A 17324-nucleotide genomic window follows, 5' to 3' on the forward strand; every position below is an offset into this window, starting at 1 on the left:
AGCAGACAACCATTTCAAAGTGAACAGTCCAGTGGCATTTAGTACATTCACAATGTTGTGCAACATTTACCTAGTTCCAAAACTGTTTCATCACCCCAAGAGGAAATCTCAAACCCATTAAGCAATTGCTTCCCATTTCCCACTCCCCTTGCCCTGGGCAGCAACCAATGGATTTGCGTATTCTGGATATTTCATATAAATGGAATCATATACTAGGTGACATTTTGTGTCTATCTGGCTCCTGCTTTTAAATTTTAATTCATTCTTTCCCTGTATCCTTGATACTCCTTCCTATCAAAGTCACCTCATCCGCAATATACATACCCCTACCCCCATCATTATAGAACCAGCTCTAATGTGCTTGATGTGCTTAGGCATGCTCATATATTTGTAAAATATGTAGCGTTGTCATAAGTGTCTATGTGCTCTCAATTTATTTAAGTGTTTTCTTGATGTTTTGCTTCTGCTAAGTGCACCATTGTGTCCTGTAGACTGTGTCGCTGCGTTTTACTTATCCCCTAGTGATGTACACTGAGCTTGCCTCCATCTTTCCTCTATCAGAAACCCTGCTATGATGTTCATCATTGTACTATCCTTACAAGATGCTTTGCAAAGACCGATTTATATATTAGCTGATTTTCCAAGTTCAGACATCTAGTTGGGGAAGTCGGGATTTTAACCCTGCTGGTGGGGAATTTAGTGCATTTTGTAAAAGGTGGGAGGGAACAAAATTGTAAATGGTAGCAGGAGAAATTAACTTTAGCCTTCCTGCTCTTCTATCTTTCTTGTGTGGATGTTGTTCCTTCTTTTAGTTCAATGTAGCACCAAATCAGAAGGTGACACTTCATTCTTCTAGTTCTTTCCTGCTACTTTCAGACCATGACCTTCCCCTGTCACACTCATAAAGCTATGGTGTTTTCTGCCTACTCTCACATCTATTATCAAGGACCTCGTAATCACTCTTCCACCTTTACTGTAGATGTGAGTATGTTTCCTAGTCCACCATTCTATCTTTGTAGGTGCCACACATGGTTAGGATTTAAACTTCCAAGGGCACAGTCTATCCAGTATCCCGGCCTGAAAATCCCCTAATCTACTGTCATTCCTTTGCACCTCACCTGGATAACTGTGTCACCTTCTCCATAGCACTCAGCAGCCTGGTTTGACATGTGTAGAAGGCATGAGGTTGGATTGCTGCAGAAAGGTACTAAAGGAATTTTAGCATTCTTCATAACAGCACAAATTGAAAGACCCTCCTTTCACTTTCGTTCTCTTTAATTTTTCATTTACACCACTAAATAGCCATAACCCTAAATCAGAATTTCACCATTGTGTGTTCTACCTTGTGTTGAGTCTTTTAGCACTTACACATTTTTATTTTAATGAGAAATTGTTCGTTGATATCACAGGTATAATTTACTGCCACACTCATATAATCTGTATTCACACTTGGTCACCACCTGGAACTGCATCCCCTCTATCTTGCTCTATTAGACTAGTCAGTCACTGACAACAAAATCCTGGTACCCAAGTTTTCTCAGGCCTTTAATTTCATGGTCATTGTTTTTTTTAACACCATTGAAACCTTCAATATCTTGAGCCCCTTCTTTTTCTCCCAGTCCTTTAGTACCTTTCTGCAGGAATCCAACCTCGTGCCTTCTACATGTCTATAACCAGGCTGCTGAGTGCTATGGAGAAGGTGACACAGTGATACAGGCCAGCATGGTCACAGATTTATTATCTCCAATCTCAGCTGACTCCCCTCCCCCAGTAGCTATCTGCCATCCTTTCACATGTCTCTTAGCAGCATTATTTTCCAAACCTACAGTAGCTATGCAACTGTCACCACTCTATTACCACCTCCTTCTCTCCCCTTTTGCCTCCTCTTTCTTCAGATCACCTTAGCTCCCAATTCGCTGAGAACATCAAGGGTGTCATGTAGGGCCCCTCTCAGTTTCATGCTGGCCCTTGTCCACAAGCATCTATTTTTGTGCCTCTTTTAGCCTCCTCACCTACTCTAGGAGAGAAAATGGAATCTTCAGCCTCTGAGGCTGTTTAATTTCTTTGCATGCCCTTTGTCATTTAACCATAATGACAGCCCCAGCCAGCTCTGCCCCAGCTAGCTCTATTCATCATTTCCTCTGACATATTTTATAGTTTTTTGATCTTCGGCCTATTCTCACTATAGTTCTTTACCTACAAATGCTTTCAATGACATTCAGTATATTTTACAAAACTAGTTAAAAGGCCTCTTTTTCCAAAAAGTTTTTTGACTCATCCCAGATGTAAATGATTTTCTTTATGAGCTGCTATTGTACTTAGTGTCTGTGTGTCCCCTCTATTTGGTACTTAGCCCATAATGTAGTGTCTTGTACTCACTTCTTTCCATGGTTTACTTACTCAACTGATTGCAAGCTTCAGGAGAGTAGGGAGGATGCATTATGCCTTCTTTGTGATCTATGCCAACCTAACCCTGTGCCTCACACAGAATGAGGATGATCAGCCATATTTACAAAGCAATCAGCAATTCTAATCCAGCCCTTCCGCGAGACCCTCCTTCCATGACTAATTTCATGCTTAGCTATGTTATGGCTATTACTGAATGTTGTGCCATGTGTATTATAAGCTAGAGAAAACCTGCATGGACAAACATAATCTAGCCTTTTCAAGCAGAGTTTTTCACTCTCTAAGTTGTTCATTTTATGAAGAGTTTTTAGGGTTATATGTAGTTATAATTGAGATATCACAAATCCGTTCTGCAAAATTCCTAAACAATAGTGTGCTTAGAAATTTCATTTATGGTTTTGAAATAAGATATTAGTTTATGAGCAAAGTGTATCTTTAATTTCTCCTGATTTTTAGGAGCCCTTCCTCCCGTCATCTATGTCTACTTCATCCTTCTAATTCTTGGGTTCCGTTATTGTTTTATTTCCTATTTTTATAACTGGTAAAAGTATTAAGTCCACTTGAAGCTTGTTAAAACAAATAGATTCTGCGGGATGAATAGAAGGTATTGTGATTTTTGCTGATTGCTGGCATTTATAACACAAGCAATATTGCCTCACTTCTTTTATTATTCTTTACTCTTTTTTTTAACTTCAGTGAATAGTTGGCCTACACAGTTCAGGAAACTCATTAATTACAGAGTTTTCCTCCTCAGTTAATGAAGTCATTTTGCTGGAATAATCTGTGGTTATTTCTCTTCTTTATTTTAATCACTAGGATTTGGGGAATTGTCTGGCAGTAAGAAAATAATTAATGTAGGGATTTCATTGGAAAGTGTTTGGGACAATTGTCTTTTAAGAATGTCCATATGTAAACAATCCAGTAATCCCAAATTTTCAGAGATTTTTAGCATTCTTCATAATATCGCGAATTGAAAGACCCTCCTTTCACTTTCATTCTCTTTAATTTTTCATTTACACCACTAAAAAACCATAACTCTAAATCAGAATTTCACCATTGTGTGTTCTACCTTGGGTTGAGTCTTTTAGCACTTACAAATTTTTATTTTAATTAGAATTATTCATTGATACCACACATATAATTTAATTTCTATATTTTTATTTTTAGGTCACAAATGGATACTTTTCATGGGGCAGTGGTTTAGCCACATTATCCAATATAGACATTCGAATTCCAACAGGTAAGAGTCATTTGTTATGCATATTTGTAATTGTTCATGACCATAACCATAGTTTTCCAAGATAATTGAGCCTAACAAAGAGAGACTTTAAAGACATAAATATTATTTATGGTTACCTATTTGCACCATTCTGCTTGTGAGCCACTGTGTCACTGTGGGAATGGCTGGAAATGATAAGACCTGCCTGTCACCATGGGTCTATACCTTTGGACAATTATTTACTGTTCATTTGCTGATTTGGGCAATTTAAACAGTGGGGTGGTTGATTTCACTTTTTGTTTGAGAAACACTTTAAAGAAAGAGTATATGAGAAACTTATTTTCTATTTCTGAGAAATACTGAGGAAGTTTTCAAGATACTTAAAACTTACATATCCAATAATTATATTTAATATTTTTTAAAAGTTTTATTGAAGTTTAATTGATCCACAAAAATTGCATATATTTAATGCTTACATTTTGATGAGTTTGGGCATATGTATATACGTGTGAAAAACATCACCACAATAAAGGTGTTCAATATGCAATCGCTACCAAAAATTTCCTTATGTTCTTCTTTTCTTCTAGTGTTTATTTTCTTCTGTTTTTACTTTATTTTTTGTGGGAAGAACACTTAACATGAGATTTATCCTCTTAACACATTTTAAAGTACACAGGGCTATGTTGTTAATTGTACATACTATATTAACCAGCAGATTTCTAGAACTTATTCATCCCACATAACTAAAATCCAAAAATAACTATTGAACAACAATTTCCCATTTTCCCTTTCCCCCATCTCCTGGAACCCACAATTCTATTTTCTGCTTCTGTGAAAAGAAGTGTCTAAACTTTTGACTAAATTAATTAAAATACCTAAAATAGTCAAAATTTTAGATACCTCATATAAGTGGAATCATAGAGTATTTCTCCTTCTATGGCTTGCTTATTTCATTTAGCATAATGTCCTCTAGGTTCATCCATGTTGTTGTGAATGGCAGGATTTCCTTCTTTTTATAAGACTGAATAATATCCCATTGCATGTATATACCACATTTTCTTTATTCATTCATCTGTCAATGGACATTTGGGTTGTTTCAATATCTTGGCTATTGTGAATGATGCTACAATGAAGATGGGGGAGCAGATATTTCTTTGAGACCCTAATTCTGATTCTCTTGCATAATACCCAGAAGCGGGATTGCTGGATCATATGACAATTCTATTTTTAGTTTTTCGAGGAACCTCCATGCTGTTTTCCATTGTTGGCTGCACAATTCTACATTGCCAGCAACAGTGTGTAAGGGTTCCAGTTTCTCCACATCCTCACTAACACTTGTTATCTTTCTTTTTTGTTGTTGTTACAGCCATTCTAACAGGTGTGAGGTGATATCTCATTATGGTTGTGATTTGCATTTCCCTGATGATTAGTGTTGTTGAATGCTATTTAATATATACCTGGTGGCCATTTGTGTGTCTTACTTGGAGAAATATCTCTATTCAGGTTCTTTGTCCATTTTTTAATTCAATTGTTTTGTTTCTGTTTCCGTTTTTTTTTTTTTTTTTTTTTTTTTTTTTTTTTTTTTTTTTTTACTATTTTATATTTTGGATATTAATCTCTTATCAGACAGATAGTTTGCAAATATATTCTCTCATTCCATAGGTCTCCTTTTCATTCTGTTGTTTCCTTTGCTGTGCAGAAGCTCTTTAGTTTGATATGCTTCTCCTTATCTATTTTTGGTTTTATTGCCTGTGCTTTGGTGTGAAATCCAAGAAATCACTGCCAAGTTCAATGCCAAGAAGCATTTCCTCTATTTTTTCTTTAAGGATTTTTATAGTTTCAGGTCTGACATTTAAGTTTTTAATTCATTTTGAGTTTATTTTTGTGTATGGTGTAGTATAGGCCAATTTTATTCTTTTGTATGTAGATATCCAGTTTGTTGAAACCACTTGCTGAAGACCAGTTGATTGCATATGTATGGGTTTATTTATGGTCTCTCTCTTCTGTTCCATTGATATATGCATGTGTCTTTATGCAAGTACCATACTGTTTTGAATACTGTAGGTTTGTAATATATTTTGCAAGCAAAAAGTGTGATACTTCCAGCTTTGTTCTGCTTTCTTAAGATAGCTTTGGCTATTTGGGGTCTACTGTTGCCATATGAATTTTGGAATTGATTTTTCTATTTCTGTAAAAAATGCCATTGGGATTTTGATAAGGATTACATTGAATCTGTAGATTGCTTTGGGTAGTATGGACATTTTAACAATATTAATTCTTCTAGTCCCTAAGCCCAGATGTCTTTTCATTTTTTTGTTTGTGTTAATTTCACCAATGTCATAGTTTTCAGTGTATATGTTTTTCACCTCCCTGGTTAATTTTATTTCCAAGTACTTATATGCTAACAACAAATGATCTCAAATTAAGAAAACAATACGGCCAGGCGCGGTGGCTCACACCTGTAATCCCAGCACTTTGGGAGGCCGAGGCGGGCGGATCACAAGGTCAGGAGATCGAGACCACGGTGAAACCCCGTCTCTACTAAAAATACAAAAAATTAGCCGGGCGCGGTTGTGGGCGCCTGTAGTCCCAGCTACTCGGGAGGCTGAGGCAGGAGAATGGCGTGAACCCGGGAGGCAGAGCTTGCAGTGAGCCGAGATCGCGCCACTGCACTCCAGCCTGGGCGACAGAGCGAGACTCCGTCTCAAAAAAAAAAAAAAAAAAAAGAAAACAATACTATCCACGATGGCATCAAAAGGAATAAAATATTTAGGAATAAACCCAGTACTTTTTCCTTAAAATGTCTCTGTAATTGAATAGAAATTTTTTTGACCTGGCCTGATGTTCATTAGAAATAGATTTTTCTATTATAAATGCAAAGACATAGATTTTTCTATTACACATGCAAAGACACTCTCTTCTTCAAAGAGAAATTGGAGAAGAGAGTGCCTTAATAAATTCACCCAAATCATTTTTTTTTTTTTTTTTTTTTTTTTTTTGAGACGGAGTCTCGCTCTGTCACCCAGCCCAGGCTGGAGTGCAGTGGCGCGATCTCGGCTCACTGCAAGCTCCGCCTCCTGGGTTCACGCCATTCTCCTGCCTCAGCCTCCCGAGTAGCTGGGACTACAGGCGCCCACAACCGCGCCCGGCTAATTTTTTGTATTTTTTTTTAGTAGAGACGGGGTTTCACCGTGGTCTCGATCTCCTGACCTTTTGATCCTCCCGCCTCGGCCTCCCAAAGTGCTGGGATTACAGGCGTGAGCCACCGCGCCCGGCCACCCAAATCATTTTTATCTCAATTATTTATTTTAGTCAAAACTGTCCTTTATATTCTGAATGAATTGAATATTAAAGTTAAAACTAATCTTGATGATCTAGGCAATTATTTCATTGCTCTCTTTACTGATATCAGCCATTCTCTTAGTTTTTAAAATAATAAATCATTATATATATATTTTTTTCCTTTTCCAAAAAGATGTGTCAGAGAAAGGAGCTGTTTAGAATACCTTATTGCTGGAGATCAAAACTGGGCCATTGATCGTAAAACATTAGCTTTTTCTAAATGTGTTTTGATTTTATTTCACTAAGAATCCATCTCATTCTGTAGTTATCCTTTGTTTTGCTTTCTTAGGTCAGTTAACCATGATTGTGGGCCAAGTAGGATGTGGGAAGTCCTCTCTTCTCCTTGCCATCCTTGGTGAGATGCAGACATTGGAAGGAAAAGTTCACTGGAGCAAGTATGTATATTTTAAGTTGGCTTCCATTGCTATGTCATACATCTGATAATCTTCCAAGGAAAGAACTTAGACAAATACATTTACATGTTCTAACTCTGAAGACCACTCAGAAATAAGCACAGCTTTAAAAAAATTGGTGGAAACCTTCAAAGTCATAAATAAAAAGTTACAAAACAATTTATTACAAAAGTTGTTTATAATAATATAAACTACTATATTGCTGAGACAAAAGTAAGGATGGGATTGTAAAGATAGATTTTTAATTTAAGTGGGTAATGCTTAAAGAAATAACTTAAAAGTTTACTCAATAATAAAATAAGTTATGGAAAATTTACATTATTTATAAAGCTTAAATAGAAACAGTGCCTTAAAGGTTCAATGTTCAGAGAAGAAATATCAAATGATCTTTTCCAAAATCTGTATAAGAAATGAAAATCAACTATTTATCCTTATACTTAAACTAGATACTAGAAGTATATGGTTGGAGATATGAATAGATTTGATTAGTATATTATGCAATTCTAATGACATGGAAAAATAGAGTGCATCTTCCAGACATTTGAATGATCGCTTCCAAAATGATGTTTCTTCTAGATATTTGAATGGTGGTCAAAGCACATTGTGGTAATAAAGTGATTCAGAAAAATGTTACATAATTGGTTAACAAAGAGTAAGTTATGCTTATTTAGTTTGGCCTACTTAGTAGACTCCTCATAAGTAGTTTATGAATAAATTGGCTACAGCTGATCTAAGAAATTAGGCTACAGACCAGTGGTTCTCAAACAGGTGTGATTTTTGCCCCCGGGGACATTTGGCAATATCTGGAGACATTTTTGGTTTTACACTGAAGCATTGGGTTGCTACTGGTCTGGTGGATAGAGGGCAGGGATGCTGCTAAACATCCTACAGTGCACAAGACAGCCCCCATACCAAGGGATTCTCTTGTCCCAAATATCAATTGTGTTGAGGTTGGGAAACCCACAGATGTTCTTTCATATCATTTTGTACCTACTATCATGAATTCCGCTGTGGCTGAGTTTGCTGTTTACATACACAGACATCTCTCAAGAATGAGAAGACTATGGGCCTTTTAAGAGTATATTATATTTTAAACTCCAATTAAGAAAAAAATTCTAGGTTGTGAAATTCAGGCTGAAATTAGCAGAAGTGTAAATCCTGTTTTCAATGTCATTGGCAAAAGAAGAAGACTGAATTGTCGAGTGTACATTTTATCCCTGTTGAGCAAATCTAGCAGATAGTAACCTTGCAACTGTTTAGTGCACCTCCAGCAGAGAGCTCAGTAAAACATTGCTACTTCAGTTTGCTTCATGGTAGTAGACAAGGTTTCCCCTGCCACTATCCTCAGGCAGTAGACGGTGTCAGTTACTAACCTCAGGCACTAGATGATGTTCCCCTAGCCACTTGGATGAAGCCACTTCCATCTTGGATGAAGAAGCAGATCCCACTGGATTTAATTATATTGTGTGGCTTGTACAGTTATAATTAAGTTATTTGGGTTTTGTTTTTATCCTGATTTACCACCATTAAAACAGAGAGAAAGAATGACAGTGACAGAAAAGGCTTGAGATTTTATTTTCATACTACCAGGAAGATCTCCTAATCTGGCTTGTTCCAAGTGTAATTTAACTTTCCAGGCCCCAGCTCCACTTGAGCTAAATTGACCCCCAATATTGTCATTCATAATTATCATTGTGTTAATGAATAAAGAAATGATGTGAGGATGCAGAAAATATTCTTTATAACCTACTTATTTATTTTCTTGCTTTCCTAAGCATGTATATGATTTATATCATGTCTTATTTCATAAAGTTTTGTATTGTTTTATTTAAAACAACATAGTATAGTAGAGTTTGAAAGATAAAGGTAAATAAAAATTTTAAAATATTATTTAAATAATCATCTGAAGTTGTAATAGACAGAAATGCATGTACTGAAGTCCTGTATAATTATAATATATGGGCCACAAATTTCTCTCTGAACTTCATGAAAGCTAAGCAAAGAAGGAAACGTGAGGGAAAAAACAGCATACATTTACTCAGTAGAGACTGATTTTCTCTTTTTGGAGAGAACTGTGAAAGAAATCTGCCAGCTGTGGTTTATGCCTGTAATCCCAGCACTTTGGGATGCTGAGGGAGGAGTATCACTTGAAAACAGCAGTTCGAGACCAGCCAGGACAATGTAGTGAGACCCTATCTGTACAAAAAAAAAATTTAAATAAGCAGGTCATGGTGATGCATGCCTGTAGTCTTAGTTACTTGACAGACTGAGGTAGGAATATCTCTTGAGTCCAGGAGTTTGAGTCTGTAGTGAGCTGTGAATGTGCCACCATACTCCAGCCTGGGCAACAGAGTGAGACCATTTCTCTTAAAAAAAAAAAATTAAGAGAAATCTTCCACATACCTTATAATAAGTCAATAAAAGGTTAATTCCTAATGTCCTCGATAGTCCTAAAATTTATTTGAAAGCAAATTCCATGTGCCAATTATTACAAATACAATTCAGAATATAATATTAGATTACAGATTATATAGTAAATGTTATTTGAAGATTTAGAGGGCATGCAAGCGGTGGTGAAGAATATGGTATGGGTAGGATCAGAACAACAGAGTCTAAGTATGCAGATCTTCAACATCTAGTTTGATGCAGGAATGAAATTAACTACATTTGAAGAAATGCATAAATTGTACATCAGTTGGAGCATCTTCTATGTTTAGTATGGAATATAGATACTTTGTTTCTTAGTCTTTTTTTTTTTTTCATTCAACATTTACTGAGTACGTCCTTCATGCCAAACACTGATTTAGGTATCAAGGATATAGAAGTGAACAAGACAAGTCTCTATCTCATGTGGTTACAGTCTAGAACGTGGCCTGTGTATAAGTAATCAACAACAACAAAAAAGACATAATATTAGATTTTGATAAATGCTGTGACGATGATAAAACAAGGCAATATAGTAAAAAGTACTATACCTGTGAGGTGTGATTGAGGATCTAAAAAGGGTCTAGAATGGCTAGTAAATACTTACAGATGCAGGTGCAAGCTGAGGCCACCTGGAAAAGGAAGAAAGCGTTCTGGATATGCTATGGAGTCAAGATTTTGTTCTAAGTTCAGTGGGAAAATATTGTAGAAGTTTAAGTAGAGGAGTGATTTACATTTTGCGAAGATATGACGTACAATTTGAAAAGATGATTCTGACTCGTGGTGTGGAGAATGAATCACAGAGGCAAGAGGGGAAGTGAGGGAAACCATTAAGAGTTCATTTCACTAATTCAGATGAGAGATGAAGGTAGTTTGATGTACCATGGTAGCTGTGGAATGGACCAAAGTGAATAGATTCAGCATATACCTTGGAGTCAGAACCAGCGGGATGAAAGTGTAAGAAGGAAATTAAGATAATTCAGAGTATCTATAAAATTCCTGTAACTTAAAAATTATCTTTTTATGGGCATTTGCCTTACTAGACAACAATGCCATCTTTTCATGGCAGAAAGGACTAAAGTTTTCTTCAAGAATGTTTAAGCTGGTTCAACACACAAAGAAATGAAAATGTAAACTTCTAAAAGTTTGAATAAGTTAATGCAAATTTCATTTTTCTTTAATTAAAAGAATTACTTAATTTTCTTTCATGATATCCTTAATATCTGATAAAACATATTTTAGGATCAGGAATATTCAGAGGCTACTGACATTCTTTTAAAGAGTTATTTGTAATTACTCTTTTCATTCCAGAAACAAAAGCTGTATGCCCAGTCCAATAAAGAAAGGTACATAACTATTAATTAAAGCAAAGCTAATTTAGAAATCATTGATATTCATAAGCTGCTGATGTGTAAATGGTTAAAAGTTCTTTACTTCAACAAACTGAATTTTTTTTAAAGCTCAAAACAAAGCAAAATAATAAACTAAATTTTTATATGGTAAGACACCAAATACCTTGCTATCATTCTTTCACCATTACATGTGTCTCTGATTGCATAAATTTTATTTATTTATTTATTTATTTTATTTATTTTTTGAGACAGAGTGTCGCTCTTTCGCCCAGGCTCACTGCAAGCTCCGCCCCCTGGGTTGACGCCATTCTCCTGCCTCAGCCTCCTGAGTAGCTGGGACTACAGGCGCCCGCCACCACGCCCGGCTAATTTTTTTGTACTTTTAGTAGAGATGGGGTTTCACTGTGTTAGCCAGGATGGTGTCCATCTACTGACCTGCTGATCCGCCCGCCTCAGCCTCCCAAAGTGCTGGGATTACAGGCGTGAGCCACCAACCCGGCCGTAAATTTTATTTTTGAATATATCCTCATAGACAGGTATGAACAAAATCCAATAAAGTACTCTGACCTATTGCAGCAGGAAATATTTACTTTGGGCCGGAGAAAAGGCATTGCTGTTCATCCAGCACACACCTGTGTGGGGAGAACGTGGTACACAAACATCCCGATAGTTGTTTTCTTGGGAACTGCTTCCTTTGACTTAGTCTGACATACTGTAGACCCAGAAGGGAAAAGATGAGAGAGAGAAGACAGGAATGAAAAAAATTCTCCAAAATTGTCAGAATGCCAATGTGTACGTCAATCTTGCATCCAGGTGTGCTTCATATTTGTTGAAAAATAAATGTTCTGCCTGACTGAAGTCCTTTCCTGGTTGTCATGATAAACAATTTCTACTGATATCTTAGGAGCTAGAACTAAAATGCCTTATCTGATGAATACTTTCAGTGAGAGAATCGAGAATGCTTTTTAATTGTGGCGGTACTTATGTGAGAAACAGCTGTCATTTATCTTTGTTTTCCTTTTTTTTTTTTCTTTTCCCTCTCAGCCATGCCATCAACCATCCTACCCTTCAGGCCCCTTCTGTCCTGACATTCTGTCTCCCACCATCTTACTGTAATCAGCTTTGTAACAGTGCTTCAATTATTTTCAGACAAATGGAGGAGATATTCCTTTTCATGTGACTTTGCCTGGCATGAAGGAATAATATATTAAGTCAGCTTTCCTGGGTCAGATGTAATATATCATGTTTGTGCCAACATCTAGTTTCCCTTCTTCCAAATTCATTCCTGATTTAAATTTGCAAAAGTCACTCTCCCATTCCATAATATTGTTAACCATAATACTTGGAAGTTGCTAATACGCTGTATCCTCTTTAACTCTTACTCTGGAAGGAAAATACACACAAATTCTACATGGAGAGGTTTTCAGAAGTGAAACTTTATTCTATTTTCTAGAAGGGGATTTTCTATCTGACCTCTTTGCATTCTCCTGTTGTCTTGAGTGCTGCTGAGTACCACATTGAATGGTGGAGGATGAGTCTAGACAGAGCTAAATCTACTTCTTTATTTTGGAAGAGAAAATATATAATCTCCCACAATTGAATTTGGTTAAACATATTGATATGTGAGAGGGCTGGAACAGGTAGTCTCTGGAAGTTAAGGATTATAACATTATTCATACAAATGTTAGTGAAATAATGGGTTAATTTGCTCTTGGAAGATGATTACCTACAAATGAGTCTATATTTACCTCTTTTTTTTGTCTCTGAAAATAATAAATGTATAGTATATGTAACTTTTAAAGGAAAATATAAATAAATCCTTCAAGGAGAGGTTTTCAGAAGTAAAGATCCCCTATGTGCTGTTTTGCTTTTTTCAGGACCTTACTGCATTCATTAACCCTTTTCTCTTATAAATGTCTTTATTTATTGCTCTTCACACTCCATTATCCCCCATCCATTTTTTAAATAATGGTCTTGCTTATCTCTCAATCAACTGGAACATTTCTCTTTTTAACGACCTAGTCCACCCACACTTAACCTCCGTTCTTCTCTTTTACTCTGCGCATTGCAATCTGGACGAAAGGCTCTCGTACATGAGTGCCTAAGTGCTAAATCCCAGTAATTTGTCCTCAGTCCTATTTCTCCATAGATTTTGAAACTCTTCACCCACTGACGACTCCTTGAAATCAACTTGGCTTCTTGGTTTCTGTAACACTTGCATTTATTAATTTGTTAAAAAAATATTTGTTGCACACCATTTATATGCAAGTCATTGTATTAATTGTTGGGGGAGAAATAAGTGAACAAGAGAAGCCAGGCCCCTATTTTCATGAAGCTTACTGTTTAGCAGGGGAAACCAAGGGGAAGTAAGAAAATGATTTTATAGTTATTTGATTAATCTTTTGTAAATACTAGGAAGAAGTACAGTGTTTTATAAGAACGAATATAGGTGACTTGACTGAGTCAAATCTATGAGGCAAAGAATTTCTTTTATGATCTCCAGTCTTGCTCCCTCTAGTTCATTTGTTACATTCTGTGATCAGAGTGATATTTCTAAACTGAACCTGTATCTCTCTCTTGTTTAAATCTTTTCAGTGGTTTTCTTTTCCTTTTAGGAAAAGTTCAAGCTCTATAAAATGGTTTATGAGCCCCTTCATTATCTGGCTGTGCTTACTTTTTTAAGTTCATTGCCATTTACACCTACATTTCAGCCATGCTGAATATAAATCACTTCTTTGTGTAATCAGGTCACCTCATGGCCTTCGAATACGAATTTTCTCTGGTCTGAAGTACTCTTGGATTTTTTTTTTTTTTTTTTTCATCTAGCACACTCTTAATTTTCCCTCTCACGTCAACTCTATTGTTTGATTTGCTGGTTCTCTGTTTCTTTGTTTTTCATTGGTTCTTGATCAGTGCCCTAATACCATCTTTTACCCCACCTGTCTTAGCCCTTATTCCCTTATTATGCTTCCACAAAAATGAAAGTGGCGTGAAAGAAGGAATGGATCTTTCTTGTTCGCTGTATCTTTAGCATGTGTGGCACTAATAAGCGATCAATGCATATTTTTAAACTGATATTAATAAAGTCCAAATTTAATCAACCTTTACTGAATAGATTGATGAATTCTAAATCCATATCTCTACCTTGGGCTGACATTCTCAAATGTCCAACAGGTATTTACACATGTCTAATGGGCATTTCCACTTGAGTGGCTAGAATACAAATAAACACATTCATTTCTGCCACACACTCACTCTTCCTCTCCTCTTCCCTCTCTTCCTCAAATTAGTTAAAACTATTGAGGTCACCTATTGGATTTATACCACAGAAAATGAAGTCCAAATTTCTTGGTATCTAAAACACATTGTGTGGAAAATCTTATTCAGAAAAATGATCATTTCCTTATTTTTTACCAGTAACTTAAATCAGGGAATAATTATTATCGGGAGCAAATTTTTATTCCAAGATTGCTTTTTGTGCCTCTATCAGCCATCCCAAGATGTCATTAGCAGTGTGCAGTAGTGAAAATGATCCTTAGTAACTCTTAACCAAATATCATTAGGTAGCATAATTAGTAAATTTTCTCCACAAAAACATACAACATTTTGCAAAGTCAAATAGAATCAATTTTTGGAGTTTCTGTAGGCTTTAATTATGTATATGGTTATTGAATTCAGGTCTTTCAGAATGACAGAATTCTAATGACCCTAAATTATAAAAAAATTAGAACAATAAAAGAAATAGGTCTTCAGATGTCTCTCCTCATAATACAGGCATAACAAATTGTGACTAGTCAAAGCCCACTTTTTACATAAATCGTATCAATAATTGATTACACTTAGATGTAGTTTGGTTTCTGGTGCATGTCTGTTTTTCTTACAAGCTCCTGAGGGGCCAGTGTATTTTGTGTATCTTTCATGTTTAGCACCCAAAAAGTACTTCTGCTGCTGCCTTAGGGTAGCTAATTTGGAATTTAAATTTATTCAATTCAAATTATAAAGGTTGGAAGGCCTTGGAAATACAGAATCCTTACGAAACTGGGAAACTGTATTCTAGAAGGATTCCCCAAGTTTACAGCTGTTTGGAGCATGGTTGGCACAGAACCCAGTCATTGTATGAACCAATTTTTATGAACGAGAACAGTGCTATCTATGTTTTAGAAACTTATTAAGCAATTATTTCCTAGCTGATGGAGATGTAAAGAAGAATACTACTTATCTGCTTTGTCTTTGAAATTAATATCAGAAACCATTTGGGAAATGTAGCTCTTTAATATGTCCAGTGTTTATTGTATCTCTTACCTGATGTGTACCTTGGTTCTGTATTTCTGCTTCATAATTAATGAACATTGTTTGCCATACTTGCAGTGTAAATGAATCTGAGCCTTCTTTTGAAGCAACCAGAAGGTATTATTTCTATTTTAACCTGAGTTTAATAAGAATAACTTCCTTCCTCAGACTTTAATCTCTTTAATCTAATTTTGTTTATTCTGATGATGTATAGTTATTTATTAAAGTGTGCTAGCATATTTCCAGCAGCAGTGGTTCGCAACCTTGGCAAACTGCTAAAAGAATTAATTTACCAAACAAAGTGGCTCCTTGTGTCAACTGTTTTCCTCTCACTGAGTCACACGTGTCCCAACTTTGGCTGAAACTCAAACTGTCCTCAGTAAACTGGGTTTCGGATTTCATAAAATAAAAATGTAAGAATGAATACACATATTGATTTTGAGTTAAACAGTGATGGGACCAACCTGTAAGGTGGAGACGAAGAGCCAAGTGCTTTATCTACTTAAAAGGAAAAACAAAGACAAAAACCTTAAATACCCCAGTGGGGTGGGGAGGGAAGGCAGACATGTCAGAGGTTGGGAACTGTTGTTTTACTGTACATATGATTATCTCAGAAACTGCTAGCATACTATATATTATCATGTCTCCTGCACTCCTAAGATGTAATGTTTTAGAAAGATCATTGAACATTTCTAACTACTCTCTTTTTTAACCCTTCTCTCTTTTAACCCTATTTCCTTCATTAGTACTTTACAGATCATGAACTAACTGTGGAAATCTGACTTTTAAACTGACCTGCCCTCTACCCCACCCCAATCCCATCATCCTCTTCAGCTCACATGTATTTTCCTAATTTTTGGAAATTAAAGTCTGATGTATAGCCACCTGTTAGAATTTACAAGTCAAAAGGGGGTAGGGAGTTATTTTAAAAATATAAACTATTTCAATGTATTTTGAAATATGCAGTTTTTACATGCACGATTTCAATATTGAAAGTTTCAGGGACTTCTTAAGATATTTTTTGTTTTGAAATATTTACCTATTACCATAAAATATGTTAATGTGATTAAACCACAAAGCCATACAATAATTATAGTATTAATTAACATATTTTTTAAAGTTTGCATGTAGAATTTATAGTTAATAAAGTGCTATTAGTATAAAGTAAAATATCGGTGGTTATTGGAGTGAGCGAATTGTTATTAACCTTTTAATTATTTTTTTAAAATTGTAGTCATTTTAGAAAAGGAAAATTCAATTAGTTGTTTAGATTATAAAACACTTCTTCAGTGTACAAAACCAAATTTTATACATGTGACATTTTGATTAAATCCTAATCCCTTTAATTTAGGTGGCATATTTAATCATTTCTTAATAAAGTTGGTAGTCTTTAAATTTTTCTCTTTTAGAAGTTTTCCATTTCTGTGTCTGAGATAGTTTATTAATTTTATTTCCCTTTTTTATAGTAAAATACATACATGCACAGTACCCTTGCATAATCCTGGTGTTTTATTTTTCTTTTTCATTTTTCAGTAGGAACAGGTATTCTGTGGCGTATGCAGCTCAAAAGCCTTGGCTATTAAATGCTACAGTAGAAGAAAATATTACTTTTGGAAGTCCTTTTAACAAACAGAGGTAATTTTGAGCATATAAAATTTAGAACCAAAATGGCAACTGTTTCCGACTTGTGTGTTTGGGAATGAACAATGGTTTCTGGAACTTTTACATCTGGTACTTTCTTTCCTGCTGGCCTCATTTTCATCCTCATCACCAAGGTCTTTTGAATCAATTATTTGAAGAGAAGCCTCATTGGAAGTTCCAGGCCATCTTGAACCCTTATTGAGAACAATTTGTACACCAAGACTAAACAGCAATTGA

The 17324-nt window shown here is 35.6% G+C and overlaps 1 protein-coding gene across 4 annotated transcripts in view; it reads left to right on the top strand.

Annotated features, from left to right (window-relative positions):
• The window catches only part of LOC105492191 (ATP binding cassette subfamily C member 9), a 140633-nt gene that overhangs the window by 54999 nt on the left and 68310 nt on the right, over nt 1-17324 (top strand). For 3 of the 4 annotated variants that reach the window (XM_071072075.1, XM_071072073.1, XM_071072074.1), the window contains 4 exons: nt 3574-3646; nt 7257-7362; nt 15525-15563; nt 16980-17081. In XM_071072075.1, coding sequence (XP_070928176.1) covers nt 3574-3646; nt 7257-7362; nt 15525-15563; nt 16980-17081 — 320 coding nt within the window. The remainder of the gene's footprint in view (nt 1-3573; nt 3647-7256; nt 7363-15524; nt 15564-16979; nt 17082-17324) is intronic. The other variant, XM_071072076.1, reaches the window with a different exon arrangement.

Source organism: Macaca nemestrina, chromosome 10 (assembly GCF_043159975.1).
Source record: "Macaca nemestrina isolate mMacNem1 chromosome 10, mMacNem.hap1, whole genome shotgun sequence".
NCBI classification, from domain to species: Eukaryota; Metazoa; Chordata; class Mammalia; order Primates; family Cercopithecidae; genus Macaca; species Macaca nemestrina.